Source organism: Mastigoproctus giganteus, chromosome 10 (assembly GCF_048544385.1).
Source record: "Mastigoproctus giganteus isolate SK-2022 chromosome 10, ASM4854438v1, whole genome shotgun sequence".
Taxonomy (NCBI): Eukaryota; Metazoa; Arthropoda; class Arachnida; order Uropygi; family Thelyphonidae; genus Mastigoproctus; species Mastigoproctus giganteus.
Genome location: NC_143584.1, coordinates 149,935,837 through 149,954,049, shown reverse-complemented (window position 1 = coordinate 149,954,049; position 18,213 = coordinate 149,935,837). Strand labels below are relative to the sequence as shown.

The window sequence follows — 18,213 nt, the reverse complement described above, 5'->3', positions numbered from 1 at the left end:
GTCAAATGTATTGGAAAGGAAATGTGTTAGCCCCATGAAATTAAGGGCTCTTAGCATGAGAAGAAAGGCATAAATTTTCTGATCTTTAAAGTGACATACTAAGATATTTTTCTGATGCCTGAAAATATCAAAATCAGTGAGTCCCGATAGGTCTTAGCTGGATTTTAGCTGGATGAAAACTAAAGGTTTTCATCCAGCTAAAACATTTCACGCATTTCATTTTAACTATAATTTTTATTAACAGGTTGTCTATTTTATTTTAAATGCTACTGTTCCTTACTTTTGAAACACCCCTCGTATTATTATCAGCTGTTTTAAATTATTTTTATACATTTAAATACTTAGTTTCTAACCTTCTGTTTAGCTGTGTTGCTAAATATAAAATTCTTCATTTAACGGTTCCTAACTTAGATTGTAAGAAAATGAAGGAATTTTATTTAAAATACGGTCATCAGCACAGTTCATGAGACTCGCGGTTTTATCCTTTTTTTTTTCTTTAACTAAAGGTAGTTAAAATAGCTAATTTTTGAGTTTTTAAGACAAGACCTCACCTCCTTAGAATTCAGAATTTATTTCAGAAGGAGAAGAGAGATTTACTTTTGATCATAATCTGTTCATTTACTTTAGGAGTACTGGTACCAAATGAATGGGGTGGCTGGTTGGTCTTGTCCAATTACTATTGTCGAGAAACTCTTTTACTATCCCACAGGTATTCTCTTGCAGGCCTATTACTGCTAGGTTCTTATGGAGGCTCTCTGGCACCATTCCGGTGGTTGACACGGCGATCGGGATGGTCATTACCTATTGCAACATTTCTGTGTACTTACTGATCTTTTATTCTTAGGTTTTCTGGAAGTTGCTGGTGTTGGGCACTGCTATGTCGATCAGGTAGGTAGCCATTTCTGCTTGTCGAGAAGGGTTATACGTGGTCTGTTCTTATGGCATGGTTCCTGTATAGTTTGTGAGTAGGGATCTCTAGTACAGCCTGGTCTTATTACTTGTAATACGGTGCACTTTCTTTAATTAGCTGGTATTTTTGCACTAGCTTCTGATGCAATATCTTGGCGACCTGATCATGTCTATAAGTGTACTGCATCTGGATGACCATCCTACTGTGATGTGCTGGATTGTTTCTGGAGTCAGGTGGCATCGTCGACATGGTGCATCATCTGTTCCTCCGGGCTCCTTGGCAATATAGTTCCTGGTGTTGATTACCTGGTCTTGAATGGCGAGCATAAGTCTCTGCGGTCTCGGGGAAGAGCCTCCCATTCGTGTGCCATGAGTTGGAAGCCATCTTATCTATGTAATCTTGATGGAGGTCATTGTAATGTCTGCCATGGAGTGCCTTTTTCGCGCCCATCTTTCTGTCTTTGTTTCTTCTGTCTGTGTGAATGGGGTCTTCTTGTTGAGGTTGAGTGGTGTGTGCCGTTTGTCTATCTTCCTTATGGCTTGGTGGATTGGCGCTGTGTTTTCCTGGAAGTAATCGCGCAGGTTCTTAACCGTCTTCTTCTCTTGTTCAGCGAGATCAGTCAAACCCCGCTCTCCTTTTTTCCGGTCTATGGTCAGTCTTTCGATGGCCGACCGAGTGGTGTTGGCGACTCTTGGTCATCATTATCCTGGTCGATCTCAATCTCCTTCAGCTCGATGTTGGTCCAATCTATGATCCCAAAGGAACACGTTAGTACTGGAACTGTATAGGTGTTTATGGCTGTGACCATTCCCGCTATTGGGTTTTGATTTTAGCAGGCTCCTTGGTCTGATGACATTTCTCAGTCGGGGTGGGCCTTGATGATCTTGTGTTCTAGCCTGCATCATATTTTATTATTTCCTTTCTTCTCCTAATGGGTATAACTTAAAGTTGTGGTTGAGTATTTGGGTTCGCTTTTAACTCCTACTTCTTAAATAAACGAAAAAAAAAATTCAAGGTAGAATAGTCAAGATAGACAACAGCAAAATAGAATACAAAAACGAAAGCACACATACGAATTTGCCTTTCAAGTCAATACAATCACTGAAAATATATCGCTAAATTGCGCCTGATCTCAACCATAAAGAGCTGTTCAGTGTTCCGTACTTGTATATATAAGGATATAGACCCATTTCTGATTACTATACTCTTCAATCGTTAGTCATCTGAAGTGACTGTATCGTAGCCACTAATGTGGCATCCTGAGTTAGTCTCCAAACACTTACAAACAGAAATAACCCCGATATGTCTCCATTTATTGCAGTGATTTTCTGTTATTGTGTCAGATTACGCATCCATCTATCACTATTAACTGCAAATCTTTCCTGAATGCAAGTGAATGGTGGACCGTTGGTAGCATTATTTTCTCGAAATAATGTTCAAAATGATCTCCCCACATTAATTAGTCCATCTCGTCTACGTCTAGATGTTCAGCTGACTTATTTGGAAGAAACTGTCGAGTCCAATTGCGTGCACCTTAATGAAAGAAGAGAATCTTGAATGAATGTCTAAAAAACTGTATTTGATGCATAAAATAGATTTCATTAGTGCAGTAGAAATATGTATACCCGCTCGTGATAATGTAAAAATGTATTTAATTTAATTAAAAACGCAACAGAACTTATTTCTTCATTTTGGTGAACACAATTAGACTCTTCATTACTTCACTTGTAACTGTTCCTTTCCTAAAGATAATGTCGTTGTTTCAAGCTGGACAGAAGGTTGTTAAGGGCATTGTGCGAAGAGACGAAAATCAACACACAAAAGTACACGAATCTCCAAAGTTGATCTACCACGTGCCATTAATAACAAGACTCCTCACTGAAGGAAGATCCTCACATCGCAGAGAAAAGAAGTTGTCTGAACAGAACTCAAGTTGTTAAATATTTATTTCGGTTTTGGCCAAATGTCCATGGACAACGTAGGCCAGCAAGAAACAAAGAATATAAAGGTCGTTTAGTACAATACTTATTCATTAATATATCCCAGTGTACGTTTATATATAGCGCGAGTCCTCGTGTGTAGCACAGTGGTTATAATCACCGTCCTCTCCCAAATGGTAAGAAATTTAGGTTCCCATCAATGACGCGAGGAACTTTTATGGGTCTTTTACATTGTGGCTGAGTTAGTCAGTTTCAGGTGAGGACAGAAAAGTTTGCCGCCCACCGCAAACTCTGGTTCTTCGTTCAAGAAAATTTGCAAAACTACCAGAGTACACACGCAACTTATGAACAATAAAATGGCATATTTTCTTCGTAAATACATCAGTTTTACTCTGTTTTTAATAAACAAATTTTGCTTTTTACACTCCCCGGGCCTTTACTATTATTACTCCTAGTATATATCTTCATTATACGGTGTTTTCAAATTACAGCCTTAATAATTTATCACTCCCCCACCCATTCTCTACCACAACGTACATACACTTGTAATGCTCCATCGATTGAGTTGCTGTTGTGTTCCTGATATGCAAGTTGATATTTTCCCTTTTATTTGTGGGCTTGTTCGCAAAGTTTCTCCAAATTACACGTTGCCATAATAATAATGACCACGATGATGAATGGCAACTGTTTACGATGAGAAGAAATATCAAAGTTGTTTTCTGTTGCCTGGCAATGAAAGTTCTGTCGAAAATAATATTTGAAAATAATGCGATCCACGTATGAGATTTGCCTTGGGTGATCTGTTTTGTGCCAGATATTCAAGTACGTATTCTGTCAAGAGAACTCCAGAAAAAAAAAAAAAAAAAAAGACTACTTCGATTATACAAAGAATTGAAGGTGATATATCTACTGTATCAACTAGAGGGTCTCTTTATGCTTTGATGAAACAGAATAACTGTTTGTCCTATTTTCTTTAATATCCTCGATTATCCGGAGTTTCGATTATCCGGACAAATTCGTTTTCTAATAAGCCCGGATGATGGGCAATCTGCTGTGTACGTGGCTTCCAATTTTCTATGTTCCTGATGCTCCAAGAAATATCATAAAAAGATAAACTTTCGTATCCCAAAAAGATTTGCATCGTTTATATATTTAATAATGAAAAAGTGATCGATTACAATGAATATAAAAGTATTATCAAGTATAAAAATAATCTGTACTTCCTTCCTTCTCGCTCTTAGCCGCGTGGTTTCATGCACACCACATGTAAATTCTAACTCGAGATCCGGTGAGCTGAAAAATTCCTTTTCTCCACTCGGAGGAAAGTGGAATCCTTTTGCAGTTGTTTCATTTCACCTGGCCCTCTTCTAACTTCAGAAGTGGAGTGTGGTCATCGAGGAACACAACAGTTTCAATCTTATCGGTGGATGAAAGCGAGGAAGACGCCGAAGATGCTATAAAATAAAATGAAAAGCTGCTTAAGATTTTGTTATTTCAAAGAAGATGAAGTTCTCAACTCAAGTTGAGTTGAGAACCTGTCATACACTACCTATGAAATACAGCTGTATTTTACTTTTTAAATAAAGATATGTTCTTACACGTTGAAGGCTCCTGACTGTAGAAGGACTTGGGAAAGAAGGTTAGCAGCCAAATCCCACAGAAGGTTGCAATGCCACCAGCACCAAAGGCTATGACGTCGCGATAGAACCAATTACAGTCGACGCAACTCCCCCTGAAAGAAGAAAAAAGATTGTCGGTGGCAGACCCAGAAAGAAATTACAAAATAAATAAATAAAACACTTTAATGGTAAGACCAAGGGTTCTCAAACTGAGGGTCGCATTTCTTTTTTTAAACGTGATCGTACTTTTCGTTTTTAAAATAAAATTGCGGGGTTCGTTTTATTTGAGTTTCTAGAAAACTGATAAATTCAGAAACCAAATTAGTTTCTTCGCATTTTCATGATTTTTTTTTTGTTATAATGAAGCGTCGTCAGGTTTAAGAGGAAACATCCAAAGCTATTACCCGTACAAGCGTATCCTATGGCAATAGCCTCGAAACTTAAAATCAACATTCCATTTGATATTCTATATACATCAGGCTGTGGAGATCAATACTTGAAGTATTGTTCAGTGTGTGCTAGCATGTTTCGATCTTTCTGTTTGAAACTGTTGCTGCTTGCTTATTTTTTAATATCAACTTCAAATTAATAAGCCAAGCGCTCTTTAAGATCAATTTCAAATCAATAAGCCAATGAAGCTTGCACTAAAAGCACTCGCTTTTAATGAACAAGAGTGGGTTTGTGAGAATCCTTCTCGTCATGCATTATTTTCTGAAAGCCGAATGAAATTCGTGATTGAGTAAAACAGCGAGTTTTGCTGACACCATTCCCTTTCGAACAATCATTAGAAACAAACGGAAATGGGACAAAAAAAAACATGGCAATGGACAGACATTCATGATAAAACACAGTGGAAGACTTCGCCAGATAAGGCTGATTTACGTTGTCTTCTTGCTATGTGAACTTGTAGACATCATCCAACCATTATTCGACTTAGCTCTGCCCAAGTATGGACTTGCGCACACATGAATTCCAAAAAGTTCCAGAGCATTACAGGAAAAACTGCAGCCATTATCAATCCACTGCAGGATGGAAGCCTCCTCAACGATTCATGCTGAGGGGATTATGGACCACAATCTGCCACGTTGGTCCAGGGCGGGTTGGCAGATCGACCGTGTATTTACCAGTCTGGAGCTTGAACCAGGTCTACTCAAAGAGCGTTTGCTACTGACCACTCGGCTACGAGACAAGTAGGGCTCCATTATAAATACTTTAAACAATCGCGTGCACAGGAAGAAAAATATAATTTTGTGGAAAACACTAATAATTTACCTAATGCCTAATTTATCTATCCAATGTGCTTTTTAATAATAAAAAATAATTCTCCAATCAACGTACTTTATTTAAGATATAGATACACTTCTTAAAAATGATTTTTATAGTGGAAACGGTTGTCGACTCGTGCTTTAAACTAATTGGATTTAAACTGTTAATAGTTCATAAACATCTTCGCTGAATACGTTTTTATTAAAACTATAGTTAAAATACTAGATTGGCGAGTTATTACACAACTCCCCCCGCCTCTTATGTTACTTGGGGGAAACGTTGAATGTTTGAGAAACTTAAAATTTATTAAATACATATTATTATAGACAGAGGTCAAACTCATCATTATGCTAATTTGTACTGAAAAAAAAACCAAAAAACCGTATATATACGTACGAATGAAGATGCTGCACAAGCAAGATACCAACACCATTAGAGAGTTTATCGAAGAAACTCATAAAGCCGTACACAAAAGCTCCACTTTCCTAAAAATAAAATTAAAATAAATATTAGCGTTAATGCTCACTGATTTTTAAGGAAAATAGAAATCTCTATCAAGTATTCCCACAGTTTCAATTCATAATTGAAACACGTATTAAATGCTGCATTATATACTCAGTGGTTAATGTATTAGGGCAACGTTTCAGTCAAAGTGAAAACTGTGATGGATTGATGCCAAAATTTGGAGACACCCGCTTTGGAAAGCTCCAGTATATGACTTCAAACAGTATCATCTCAGTAAGGATTGTCCGGATGGATGTTTAATTTTTGCCAGCCTGTAGATGTACAGAAATGACATCAGAATATTCAATTTCGTTGCAGGGAGTGGTGTTCCCAATAAATTAAAGTATGTTCTGGGTGTGCGTAGTAGAGCATAAGAGTGAGTGCTGTCGAATTAACGGCTAATATCGCCATCTTTCTGAATTATTTAAGGTAATTAGAGATGGTGAAGATGTGGTGATTTATTTAATATGATACATATGTTTGAGCCTATAGACGTGTGAAATTTGATTTTATTGGTTTGGCATGAAGGAGCCAAGAAACGTGACAACGACCACTTAAGCCTCTACACTCTAGATGCAGAGAACTCTTAGAATATAATGACACAATATACTTTGTGATATTGTGGGGAATGCGCTCTTTAATTAAATATGCGTTTCGGGTTGGTGTTGCTTTGGATTAGTGCCAAAATAACTTCAACCCAGAGCCGTTAGTGAGTGCGTATTCTAAAGCTGGTTTGTGCGTCGACCCCCTCTTAATGTTTCGATAAGTTATTGACGTCATCGATTGGATTCGAATCTCTTCTAACGGGATACAAGTAACACAGCCATCCTCCCAAGCGTCTTGCCATGCATTTCTTTGATGATATTACAACTGGATAGTGTTTTTTATACATTCACTAAGAGCCTATTTGCAAGCAACAGAAGCTAGAGCATTCTGTCCTTTCGGCTTGGACATCCCTGACTTCGTGGCTATGAGATGATGCCTGGTAGAGTTTATCAGAAACTTCCTCCATCATCGCTCTTTTCAAGTTAGAGTCAACGACCAATTATCGTCCAATTTTATCCAGAAAGAAGGGGTTCCACCAGGTTCAGTACTAAGTGCCACCCTATTTAACATAATAATGAATTCCATAACAGAGGATCTACCACAAACAGTGTCCACTACCCTGTATGCCGCTGACTTCAGTATCTCCTGCCATTCGCCTAATATGCGAATTGTAGAAAGACAGTTGAAGTGTGCCATCAACAAAGTTGTGAAATAGTCCCAAAACAATGGTTTCCGCCTCTCGTGACAAAAGACTGTCGGGATACACTTCTGTAGGAAGTGTAATCTACATTCAGACCAGATCTTCACCTAAAAAATCAAATCATCCCAGTGATTAATAGTGTCCGCTTTCTTGGTGTGGTGCTTGACCAATAATCTAGTCTCAAGATTATGTACATCAAAGTATACATGATTTATATACAAGATATATTTACATATAATTATATGCTTTGTACACATCATTAAACACTCGTGTGTGTGTTCTTTAATCAGGGTAGCTCCCAGGCATAAGCCCAACTCTACCTTGAGAATATTTAGTCTTTACAAAGTAATCCTGGAAAAGTATGTTGAATTACCTGGGTCTGATTTTACTGTAGCGCAATTCGTGCATGAAATCCCGCACCCACTGGAGGTAGTGCAATACCAGTGAGGCCAGCAATCCCGCTCCCCAGGTTGCCCATACCAGGGAGCCAGCAGGGAAAAAAAAAATATATATACATATAATAAACAATAATAATATTCAATAGTCTGGATGGCACAACTATAAACTTCAAAAATCACAGTTCAACTGAATATTTCCTCATTTGCTGTTCTACATGCACTGGAACCTCCAAAACCAATAAAGGTACTGTCCAGCAAATCTCCAACTATACGCCATGGATAATAGAACCATTAGAGCACCAGACTCGACGCAATGAATCAGGTCCAGCACTCCAGAATCCAGAAGGGAGTATTCAGGTCCAGCACTCCAGCTAGTAGCCAGAGGTAGAAACCAATAGTGAAACTCCATGAAGACAATCCAGTCACCAGGTTTGCCTCTCAAAGAAAGGCTCTGAGAATAGTTCTTCTTGCAAAAACAGCAGCTGAAAACTACTGAAATGAATTAAAACAGTCAAGATTTGCAATAAGTAAATGTACTGTATCAAACGATAAGTGTAAAGTGTGTTTAGGGTCAAGCGGCACCAGGGGTTTCCCCCATCTCCGCGTAGGTTACATTGTATGTGAACCAGTTTACTGGAAAAGCCAGAGATTTAAAAGTGTATGGACTTTGTATATGTGTGATGCCTTGTACCGTTGTTCATCTGGTCATTTAGCCGCCAGACCTCTACTGAGGCCCGACGTTGCCCCACTTTCGCCCCGTGGAGGCAGACCAGGTATCCACTTGAATATAGTTCACTCTGGCAGGTCCTGCCACCTAATTTCCTGAGATTTCAGTGGCTAGGACCTAAAAAAAAATAAATAAAAATAAATAAATAAATGAAATAAAATAAAATAAAATAAATAAATAAATATGTGATCACGTTGAGGAGGAAGTGCTAGGAGGTCAAAAGAAATGGTGGGCGAAATTTATTTTCACTTGTGGAATTTAGATTGTGTGGGGCGTTCACTAGCGTGCAGGTAGAGTGGGGAGGGAGACTGAAGACTGGGGGGGAGATAGATAGAAGTATGGAGCCGATAGGGAAGACAACTCCAGTTTACAGTGGGGCATGCCCATGCCCCACCAGAAGGAAAAGAAGGGGTGGCGAGAAGGGGAGGTGACAGCAGGGCTGTCCCCTCATCCCCCGCCAGGGAAGGGTAGAAAGTAGGCCAGGCAAGGGAGCTGGCCTATTCGCCAACAGGGCATACATGTGGGGTGGCTTCAGTCGGGCGCCAAGGCGTCAGGGCTGCCCCATTTGATATTCCCAGGAGTGGAGTGAAGATATCTCTGTCCAGGTTTTCAGTCCAGGTCTGTCTGACATTTGTGCAGATCATGCTTGGTCTTTTATTAAGTAGTTACTCGTGGGATCCAGGTCCATCCACTGGTGGATATTCAGTAGGATAGGCTTCAGTCACAGTCAGGGTGGACTCCCGAAGGTCCGATTGTAGTCAATGCATTTGGTTAACAGTTCTCAATGGAATCGGTGTCCTCCATCGGTCAGTATTTGGGAGAGTGCAGTTCAGGCACAGTCCAGTTTTATCTTGGTTCATCATTTGTTGTGATTGTTGTTGTATTTATCCTAGTTGTCCTAGATTTTCCGGCAAAGGAAGAGTCTGGCGTCTTTCAAAGAGGCACTGAGCAAAGTTGGTTAGGGCATTGTAGGTTCCTTCGTCCTCCAGTAGGTAGTGCTCCTGATTTTTGGGGTTGAACTGGACTCGTGTGATAAGGTGTCCACGCAGATCTTCGTACAGTTCACACTCGTGTAGCAGGTGGTCCCAGGTCTCGAGGGAACCACATGCGCAGGCTGGGTTATCTGTCAGTCCAAAGAGGTTTAGCTTGTGGCGGATAGCTCCATGTCCTGTGAGAAGGTAGGTGACGTGGAGACCAGGGCAGAGCCATGTCGGATATTTTGGGTACACCTTTTGCAAGTTCGGAAAGAACCTTCGCGTGATGTCTCCTTTGTCAGAAATCGTCCAGCGTTGTTGCCATATCGATGTCAAGTACGTTTGCAGCCTGTATTTCTCAACTTTACAGTTATTAGCCGGGTCCGTAGTGTGGTCCTGGAAGGTTGTGACTTTGCCACGTCTGAGTTGCTGAAGCATGCCATTGCGAATCACCTCAAGATCAAGAGGGAGAGCGCCCGTGATCACTTGTAGTGCATGAGTAGAGACTGTCTTGCATGCTCGGGTGAGGGTCAATAGGATGGGTCTATGTATGATATCCAGTCGTCTGCGGTTTACCGCTGTTGAGGCTTTGTGGAACCAGACACCGGAGGCGTATGCGATTGCCGGGATAATGGCTGCTTTATAAAGGATCGTAAGTGTGCGCCTTTTCAGGCCCCATTCGCAGCGTGTGACTCTGGCAAGCATGCCAGCGTATTTTTTCATCTTAGCCTGTATATATTTTAGGTGTGGGGTGAAAGACCGATTACGGTCCAGGATAACTCCCAGGTACTTTAGTTCTGTGACTAGCTTAATTGTCCTATTGTTGATTCTTATTTGCGGCGGTCTAGTTGGGGTTAGGTAGCCCTTAAGTAAGATGGATTTAGTCTTGGTGGCCGAAATGGTGAGCCGATGCCTTTCCGTCCATTCTTGCAGTGTGGTTACTGCTGCATTCGCGAGAGTTTCTAGTTGGGCTCTTGAATCTGCAGTAAGGGCTAGGGATAGGTCGTCTGCATAGGCCAATGCCTGTACACCCCCTAAGTCGAGGGAGAGGAACTCGTCCAGTACATAGTTCCACAGTAGGGGGCCTAATACTGAGCCCTGGGGGCATCCTCGGTGTATCTGTCGATCTACCTTGCAGTAAGGGGCCTGTACCAGGATCCGTCTGTTTGTTAGGTAGCTTCTTATGCAGCTGAATAGATTTGATGGCAGTTACGATAAGCCAGGAATATGTGTCATCAAAGTCTGCCTTTGGTCTTTATATTCCCGACTTAAAAAAAAATTACATGCATCCAAGTCTCCTGTTCGCCACATGTACAGAAAGGATCTGTTTCCAACCCTCTCTCATATAATTTGGCCCTAAGTGAGCCTGTCCTGTTAACAAAAAAGAAGTATACATAGAAGGCGCAAACCAAGATGCCATGGTTTTTGCCAATGCATAGTTCACCTAGGGAATATATTTCCTCGTCACAGCTCCAACATCACCACTTTCCCATCTGGCCTGCCACAAATCCATTAACTTATTCCATATTCGTTGTTTTTCTTCTTTAATATTATTCTCCAAATCGATTGTGATATCCAAAAACGTTAACAACGTACCCTTTTCAATTTGTACAGAAAACCTCTGTAGACAATAAATAAATAAAGGCAATACAGCAATTACCTGTAGGGCTTTTGTAGACGCTGTTCTAGGTACTTTCAGTAAAGTTAATAACATAGAACGCTGAAGCGATAAAAGTTTCGATCGAATCCTAGTTTCAGTTACCACAGAAAACCAAGCAACAGCCGCATATGCCACTATCTGGAGAAAAATAGTCTTATAATACAATGACAACACCCTCTTATTCAATCCCCACTCCTTACGAGAAATCCTAGCAATGGAGCCTGTAAAGTGTCTTACTTTTACATTCAGATGTGAAACATGTGGCAAAAAGGAAAGTTTGTCATCTACGATTAATCCCAAATACTTAGTTTTAGCAACATAAGGAATGTGAACTCCACCCAAAAGAACTCCTGGAGGTCTGCCGTAATCAAATTGTTTCTTAAAAACCATAAAACAGACAAGTCTTGCTTGCAGAGATCTTCAATTTGTTCAATTCGGCCCACTGCATTAAATAATCTAAAACTGACTATTTTTTCTTCCAATATAAGTCTGGAGCGCCCAGAAACTCCAATCACAAGGTCATCAGTATAGGCTATCTTAAACTCTGTACTCTCCTTAACAAGCACTGACCTAAAACTGCATTCCAAAAGAGAGGTCCCAAAACCGAACCTTGAGGACAGCCTCTCGAGACACTGGCACTATATGACAGATGACGTGCACGCACAGTAATAAATCTGTCCTGAAAGTATGACCTTATAGTGTTAAATATGTAACTATTACACTGTGCAAGCACAAGAGATCGAAGGGCACTTCCCCACCATACCGAATCTGTGGTCTGCAGCTCTGCTAGACCACGTTGGCTTGATACCGTACACCACAGTTCTCTTCCCATCGCACTAGGGGCATTCCGAACGTCGCCAATCCAGAGCTTATATGCTGAAGCAACTGAAACCTCTTTACATCTACGCAGACAAACGCTTTTGTTAAATTCCGCAGCAAAAGTCAAAGGGCAACTGGACAACCCAACTCAGAATAGACTTTTTTCGCCAAAATGGGAAAACCTTTGCAGAGCCTACCCATCTAAAAACCTCTCAACAAGGATACGCCTGCGTACCCTGCTCAGTGACTGGCAAACCTTAGCATGATACAACCCACTACTTCTCTTACAGTCCCACCTTGGATGTATCACTCACATAGTTGGGGAATACCACTCTACCCCAACAGAACATACTGCAAATTCATGCCGCATTGAGAAACCAGCACTCAGAGTACATGCCAATCTACACGGACAGATCAAAAACTGACACCCATGTTGGTGCAGCAGCAGTTTTTTTCCAATCTTACCATAGCCAAGAAACTCCCCATTGAATGCAGTAGCTACACCGCCGAACTCTGTGCTATCTACATAGCATTAAATTTCACCTTCTCAACAAATATTTTGCACAGCGTTAACTACACAGACTCGGTTAGTTCTACCCAAGTTATACAGCAGAATAAAAACCATCATAACCCTTACTCGTACACATTTGGAACACCATGAACAAGTTAAATAAGAACAAACAACAAATTTTCTTTTGTTGGATCCCTGGTCACGTTGGAATTGTTGGAAATGAACGTGCTGAACTAGCTGCCACAGATCCTGTATGTCAATCTTTAGCATACCACTCTGATTTCAAATTAATTATAAAGAAGCGAAGTATTGAGCAATGGCAACATATCAGGCAAAACCAAGTTGGTAACAAACCACTCCGCTTAAAGAAAGATCTCAAACCTTGGAAGTCGAGTACACGTGAGGACAGACACGAAGAGGCAGTATTAGCTCGCCTGCGAAAAGGTCATACACACCTGACACATCTTTATCTTCTTGCAGGCACTGATCCACCACAGTGCACAAATTTCAACACTCAGCTCACTGTCCAACATCTACTTATTGATTGAGTATCGAACTCAATTGAGTATCGATGTACAGTATATTGGATACACTGAGCATCGATGTTTTGCTTTGTTGTTAACGGATAGTTATTTAAATTTTAAAATATGGCGGACATTAAATTTACCGTGTACTTACACTGCTGCTTCCAATGAGGTCTGAAATGAAGGACATCGAGCCTACAAGAAGGATGGACACGGACACTCCCATTAACACAGCCATGCCATAGATGTTACGGGAACTGTAGGTTGGTCCTTTACCAACGTATATCCAAGCACAGGCCCCTACACCAATAATGGCTCCCGAAATGGTGGTCACCTGTTAAATAAGGAAGTTGAGATGGCAATTCACGAAGAGAATAAGGGGTGGTCATTACACGGTCACGTTATTTTAAGTTATTCAACATTTTATTTTCTCTTTTACAGTTATTAAGAAATATTACAGGAAGATGGAATGGTTATGTTGAAATAAAAATCCCATACCTTCTTCCCTGGAACTTTGTACAATTGAGGAAGGATACAGGACGCTCCAAAACCACTTAAATTAATAACCAGTGGAATTTTAGCCATGAAATCCTGTAAGGATACAAAAAAGAAAGATCACTTTCTGCATATGCAGTTATATTTCGTATCAAAAATAGTTAAGCAAATACAAAAAAACGTTCTTAAATTAGTTGATAATTAAAAGATACATATAGTGTTATTTATAATATAAATATAATATCTAGAACTATCTAGGGTTAGGAAAAACAATATTTTTTTTTTATGCGTCCTTTCGCAAAATATAAAACAGAATTCGGCTAACAAAGACTCAGTGTGCTAAACTAGGCAAATGTATTTTTAAGAGATTAATATTCGGGTGTTAATAATATTTTGTTAGAAGCTCAAAAGGATTTTCTATTGTTTAAAAAAATTTCTTTATAATTCCGATATGAAGTTCACGCTGTGAAAGTTGGGTTTAAAACTTCAAAAAGAAATTCCATATTGAATTTCGCAGGATTTCAAAGGGCAAAAGTCGATTCCACCCTTATAAGAGCACTACGATGGCGAGTTAGTTCGTATTCTCCTTCCCTTCCTTCCTCACTACAAACAGTGAGTAGCATCGATCCTCAGAAACGCTTGGCTACTTGATCTAAGGTAAAGTGGTGATGAAAAGAGAATGTAAAGGAGTTGCAACATCTCTCAAAATTGAATGCAAAAAGAAATCAATAATTATGCTCAGTAAAGCAAAGTTTGCTTTACATCTACAGTACATGTCCACTTCCCATCTAGAGAGATGAAGGTTAAAATACAGTCAGGGTTGCATGAATACGTATACTGCATTAACTAAAAAAGATACTTCATTTGCCCATTCCTTCCAATAATTTTGTTCAACCCTTCCTTAAATTTATTCAAAATATCCACCTTCACAATACTACGTGAAAGTCTATTCCAATAATTGATTACGTCTTGGGTGCATGCAAATTTCTGCACATTTTTTCATCTCAAAAAGATTAGCATTCGGTTTACTGAGCCCTCTAAAAGCCTTATACACTTCAATTAGATCGACCCACTAATGCAGAGTTTCCAGAGTTTGCAATTTACATAAATCCAATCTTTTTTGGCAAGAATATCCTTTTGTGTCCCCAAATGATCATGTTTCTCCTCTCTGCATCCTTTACAACAAATCCATATCCTTCCTAAAATGAGGTTTACAGACCTGTATGCAGTATTACAAATGATCACCTCTTTTTTTCTGCTGGCAAAGTATCATTCACAGAACCCCATAATATTTTCTAGCAGCCTGTTTGCACAGCTCAGAATTTCATGTCGGATTTTACAATTATCCCTATATTGTTTTCATACTACACCACCTTGGTTTGTTATAGTTCTTTTCTTTCATTCTGGACGCTATAAGTCCCAGATGATTGAGGTCAAGGTTCGATTCCAGTGGGCAGATCGAAGAAGTGTGCGTCCCATCTTCACAGTAGGAACCTCTAATAAGAGCTACTTATATAGCAGCCGAATTTCTTGGGTGAGTGTGTACTGCTTCCTTTTTCCCTGAAACTCCAGATAAAAAGTTTGCGTGAGTGAATTTTCATCCCAGAAAACCGATTGTAGACTACATACAATCTAAAGAAACGAGATACTGAACTCATAGCCATGGAGTTATGGAAAATCGACATATCCAACCGCACAAGGAGTTGCAGCATATACAAATTTCAACTATAATCGAGTATATTCCCCAGTTTGATTGCTGAAAGGCTGCATTAGTTAAATTATCATCAATGAGTGAAAATTTCACGGTGGTCCTCAATACCTAAAGCGACAACCACAAAGACATTTATTTAAAGCGTATTTACAAATGTTTTTAAATAGAAAAAGAGTCAGTAACTTCATCCCTCTTTTGATGAATCAATTATAAATCTGATGTTCCATTATGACGATGTTTTAATCCCAAGTACTCACCTGCCTGGTTTTAAGAAACTCCTGAAGATATAAAGGGATGAAGACGGACGTGAAATTTTGAAAAAGACGAGTTCCGGCATACAGCAACGCCACCTGTAGAGATAATTACAACGCATATTTAGTTTGCTTTGAAACTAATAAAAATTCATCAGCAAATTTAAAATTATTAAACAAATACCATTTTTAGGGTCCGTTTGGTACTACATACGCCTTCAGTCTGAAAGACCAACTGTTGCAGGTCCAAACTAATCTGTAGAATGAAATCATATTAAATCCAGAGAAGTATAAAATGGAAAAGTCTTCCAAAAACTGAAGAAAAGGAGGCATATCGTTGAAATATTCAGTCTTGGCCAACGATCCATTAATGTGTGGGGGGGGGATGAGAATATTTTAATTATTTTCCTATTTGTATATGTAATTATTTACACACAATATATATTTTCATATCCCTCCTTGGAACCTTCATTAGGCCGATGCTTAAGAAATTTATTTGATTTTCTTTTCTTGAAGCAAGGGGGGTCCTCAATTTCCTTCCAAGGCCCACATGCTACCTGCTGCATAATATATATTATCCATTAATTTTATCAGAAGATCCAAGTTCTAAGGACTTTATTTTATTATTTTTCTCTTTACTCTAGCTTCCCTAGTTTGGATAGTTCGTACCACTAATTGTTAATAGTTGGTGTCAATATCACAACATAAGCTCAAGATAAAACAACAAACTAGATTTATTTTTCACAAGATATTTACAGACACTTTATAATTCATAATATCGAAATTCTACAACAATCCACTATTACTATACATGTTATAATGTCTACACTCATCTTTGTTCTTCTAACCATAATTGTAACTTCCTCATCTGCTATACAGAATGCTAATAACTAACCAACACAATCATTTGAGCCTTTTCAGGCTTAACAACTTTCCTTGTTCTCAGACACTTCTAATCACAGATGAGTAACACACACTTTCTTTCTCTCTTTCTCCCAAGTTATTGACTCTACTTCCTATCACTTACAATATATTCTGTTCCCCTGGTTTCAGTTCTTTACTAAATGTCCTGTCCATTACTTTTTCTTTCGTTTATTTATTTCTAACACCGTTTCCGCTAATAATAATTCTATATAAACTTACTTGCATTCCTTTTCTACCACCTGCATGAGTTTTCCAGCTTTGCTTCTTCAGCTATTTCCTCGCTGGACCTGGCCACCGCAAACTCGCTAGATGTGCTCCCGGCTCGACCTCAGACGTTCCTATTGCCACAGGATCTTCCTCCAGGACTGTTGCTTTTTTTTCCACAGTGGATAACTCGAACGACCTTCCTTACTCAGATCTTTCCGCCTTTGCTATTTTCTTTTCCCACTATACTATCATCTTTCCGGAACTTTCTATATGCATTTCCCACACTCCCAGAATTTCCTTCAGCCACTCTCAAGCACCTTCCCGGGATTCTCCTCCGCTTCGGGACTCTGACCTTCGGGCTCTCCTTTTTTTTTTTTTTTTTTTTTTCCTCCTGTCTCCCTCTCGCATCCGAGTTTTGTTTCCAACTCTCGCTTATTTTCCATCCAATCATATTTTTCTCTCTCTCTTCATCTTGAATTTCATTCGCTTAATTTTCTTTTCTCCTCGCCTGGACCCGCGTCTGATAGGTACAGCTCCTTTCTTTGTATTCACAACATCCGGGCTCTAACCAATCTCTAGAAATTATCCTGGGATGACCATTTCACTTGCCTCTTCTGTCACGCTTCCTTACAAGACATCGCCTGTGAAATCATTGAGTGCTTCCCATGTCGGCCTGTTTGTACTTTGTTTACATCTCGAGTCTGTTTACTGATCTGGGTTTGTTTACTGATCTGGGTCTTCCTTTTGAATGGAGATGGAACCACTTTAGGGGTGTGGGCGTTCTTTTGTCCCCCGTTACCGTCAGCAGCCACAGCCCTATTTTTTTCTGTAGGCACGAACTGCGTCAAACTGGCCTACCCATTGTATCATAATCTGGTCAGCGTCCCTCCTGCTGCTACACTAATCTCTCACTTTCGAAGAGTAAACAGCACAAACAATTCTGCTGAGTGCTTCACTGTTTTTAACTTAGTTATTTATTAAAATTTGATAATCTATAAATTCTAAAAATAAGTGTAAGAATAGTTCTTACAAATGCTTCATTTCCTTATTCTGAGGTCAAAATGCATTTAAGTAGATTGTTTGTCTTTGACGCTTCCATCTGAACTCTGGAGAATTCGTTCCAAACTGTGGTACCAACGGACTCTTAAATGGTTATTTTTTGTTAACATTCAAAGAATCTCTTGAGCTTACCTGGTAGAATTGAACATTTTGCAACCACCGCGTCCAGTGGACATGGTCTCTTAGAGCTCCTGGATTCGTGCTGCATGCAGTTTTAGATAAAGACACTTCCCTGGCAGGTTTCACTTCCTTAACCCCTACGTGAAATACGATGGAAAACACGCCTCCAAATGCTGTGACTGCGAGGCTGATCACCTAACACAGTGATGAGAAATTTCATAAAGGACATGGTAATATTGAAATGATATAAGCGTATGAATTCTTTTATTGCAAATTAAACATTGAAATTTTCCCAAAAATGAATCATAAACTGACTCCCAGAATCTTAGTAACTAACTGCAGTATTTA

The 18,213-nt window shown here is 39.5% G+C and overlaps 1 protein-coding gene across 1 annotated transcript in view; it reads right to left on the bottom strand.

Annotated features, from left to right (window-relative positions):
* Positions 1–4,197: 4,197 nt before the first annotated feature.
* The window catches only part of LOC150079364 (major facilitator superfamily domain-containing protein 12-like), a 90,583-nt gene continuing 76,567 nt past the window's right edge, over positions 4,198–18,213 (bottom strand). The window contains exons 4-10 of the mRNA XM_090383041.1: positions 17,878–18,060; positions 15,562–15,654; positions 13,597–13,689; positions 13,253–13,432; positions 6,132–6,220; positions 4,449–4,582; positions 4,198–4,304 (exon numbers count right to left, since the gene is read on the bottom strand). Coding sequence (XP_090239167.1) covers positions 4,198–4,304; positions 4,449–4,582; positions 6,132–6,220; positions 13,253–13,432; positions 13,597–13,689; positions 15,562–15,654; positions 17,878–18,060 — 879 coding nt within the window. The remainder of the gene's footprint in view (positions 4,305–4,448; positions 4,583–6,131; positions 6,221–13,252; positions 13,433–13,596; positions 13,690–15,561; positions 15,655–17,877; positions 18,061–18,213) is intronic.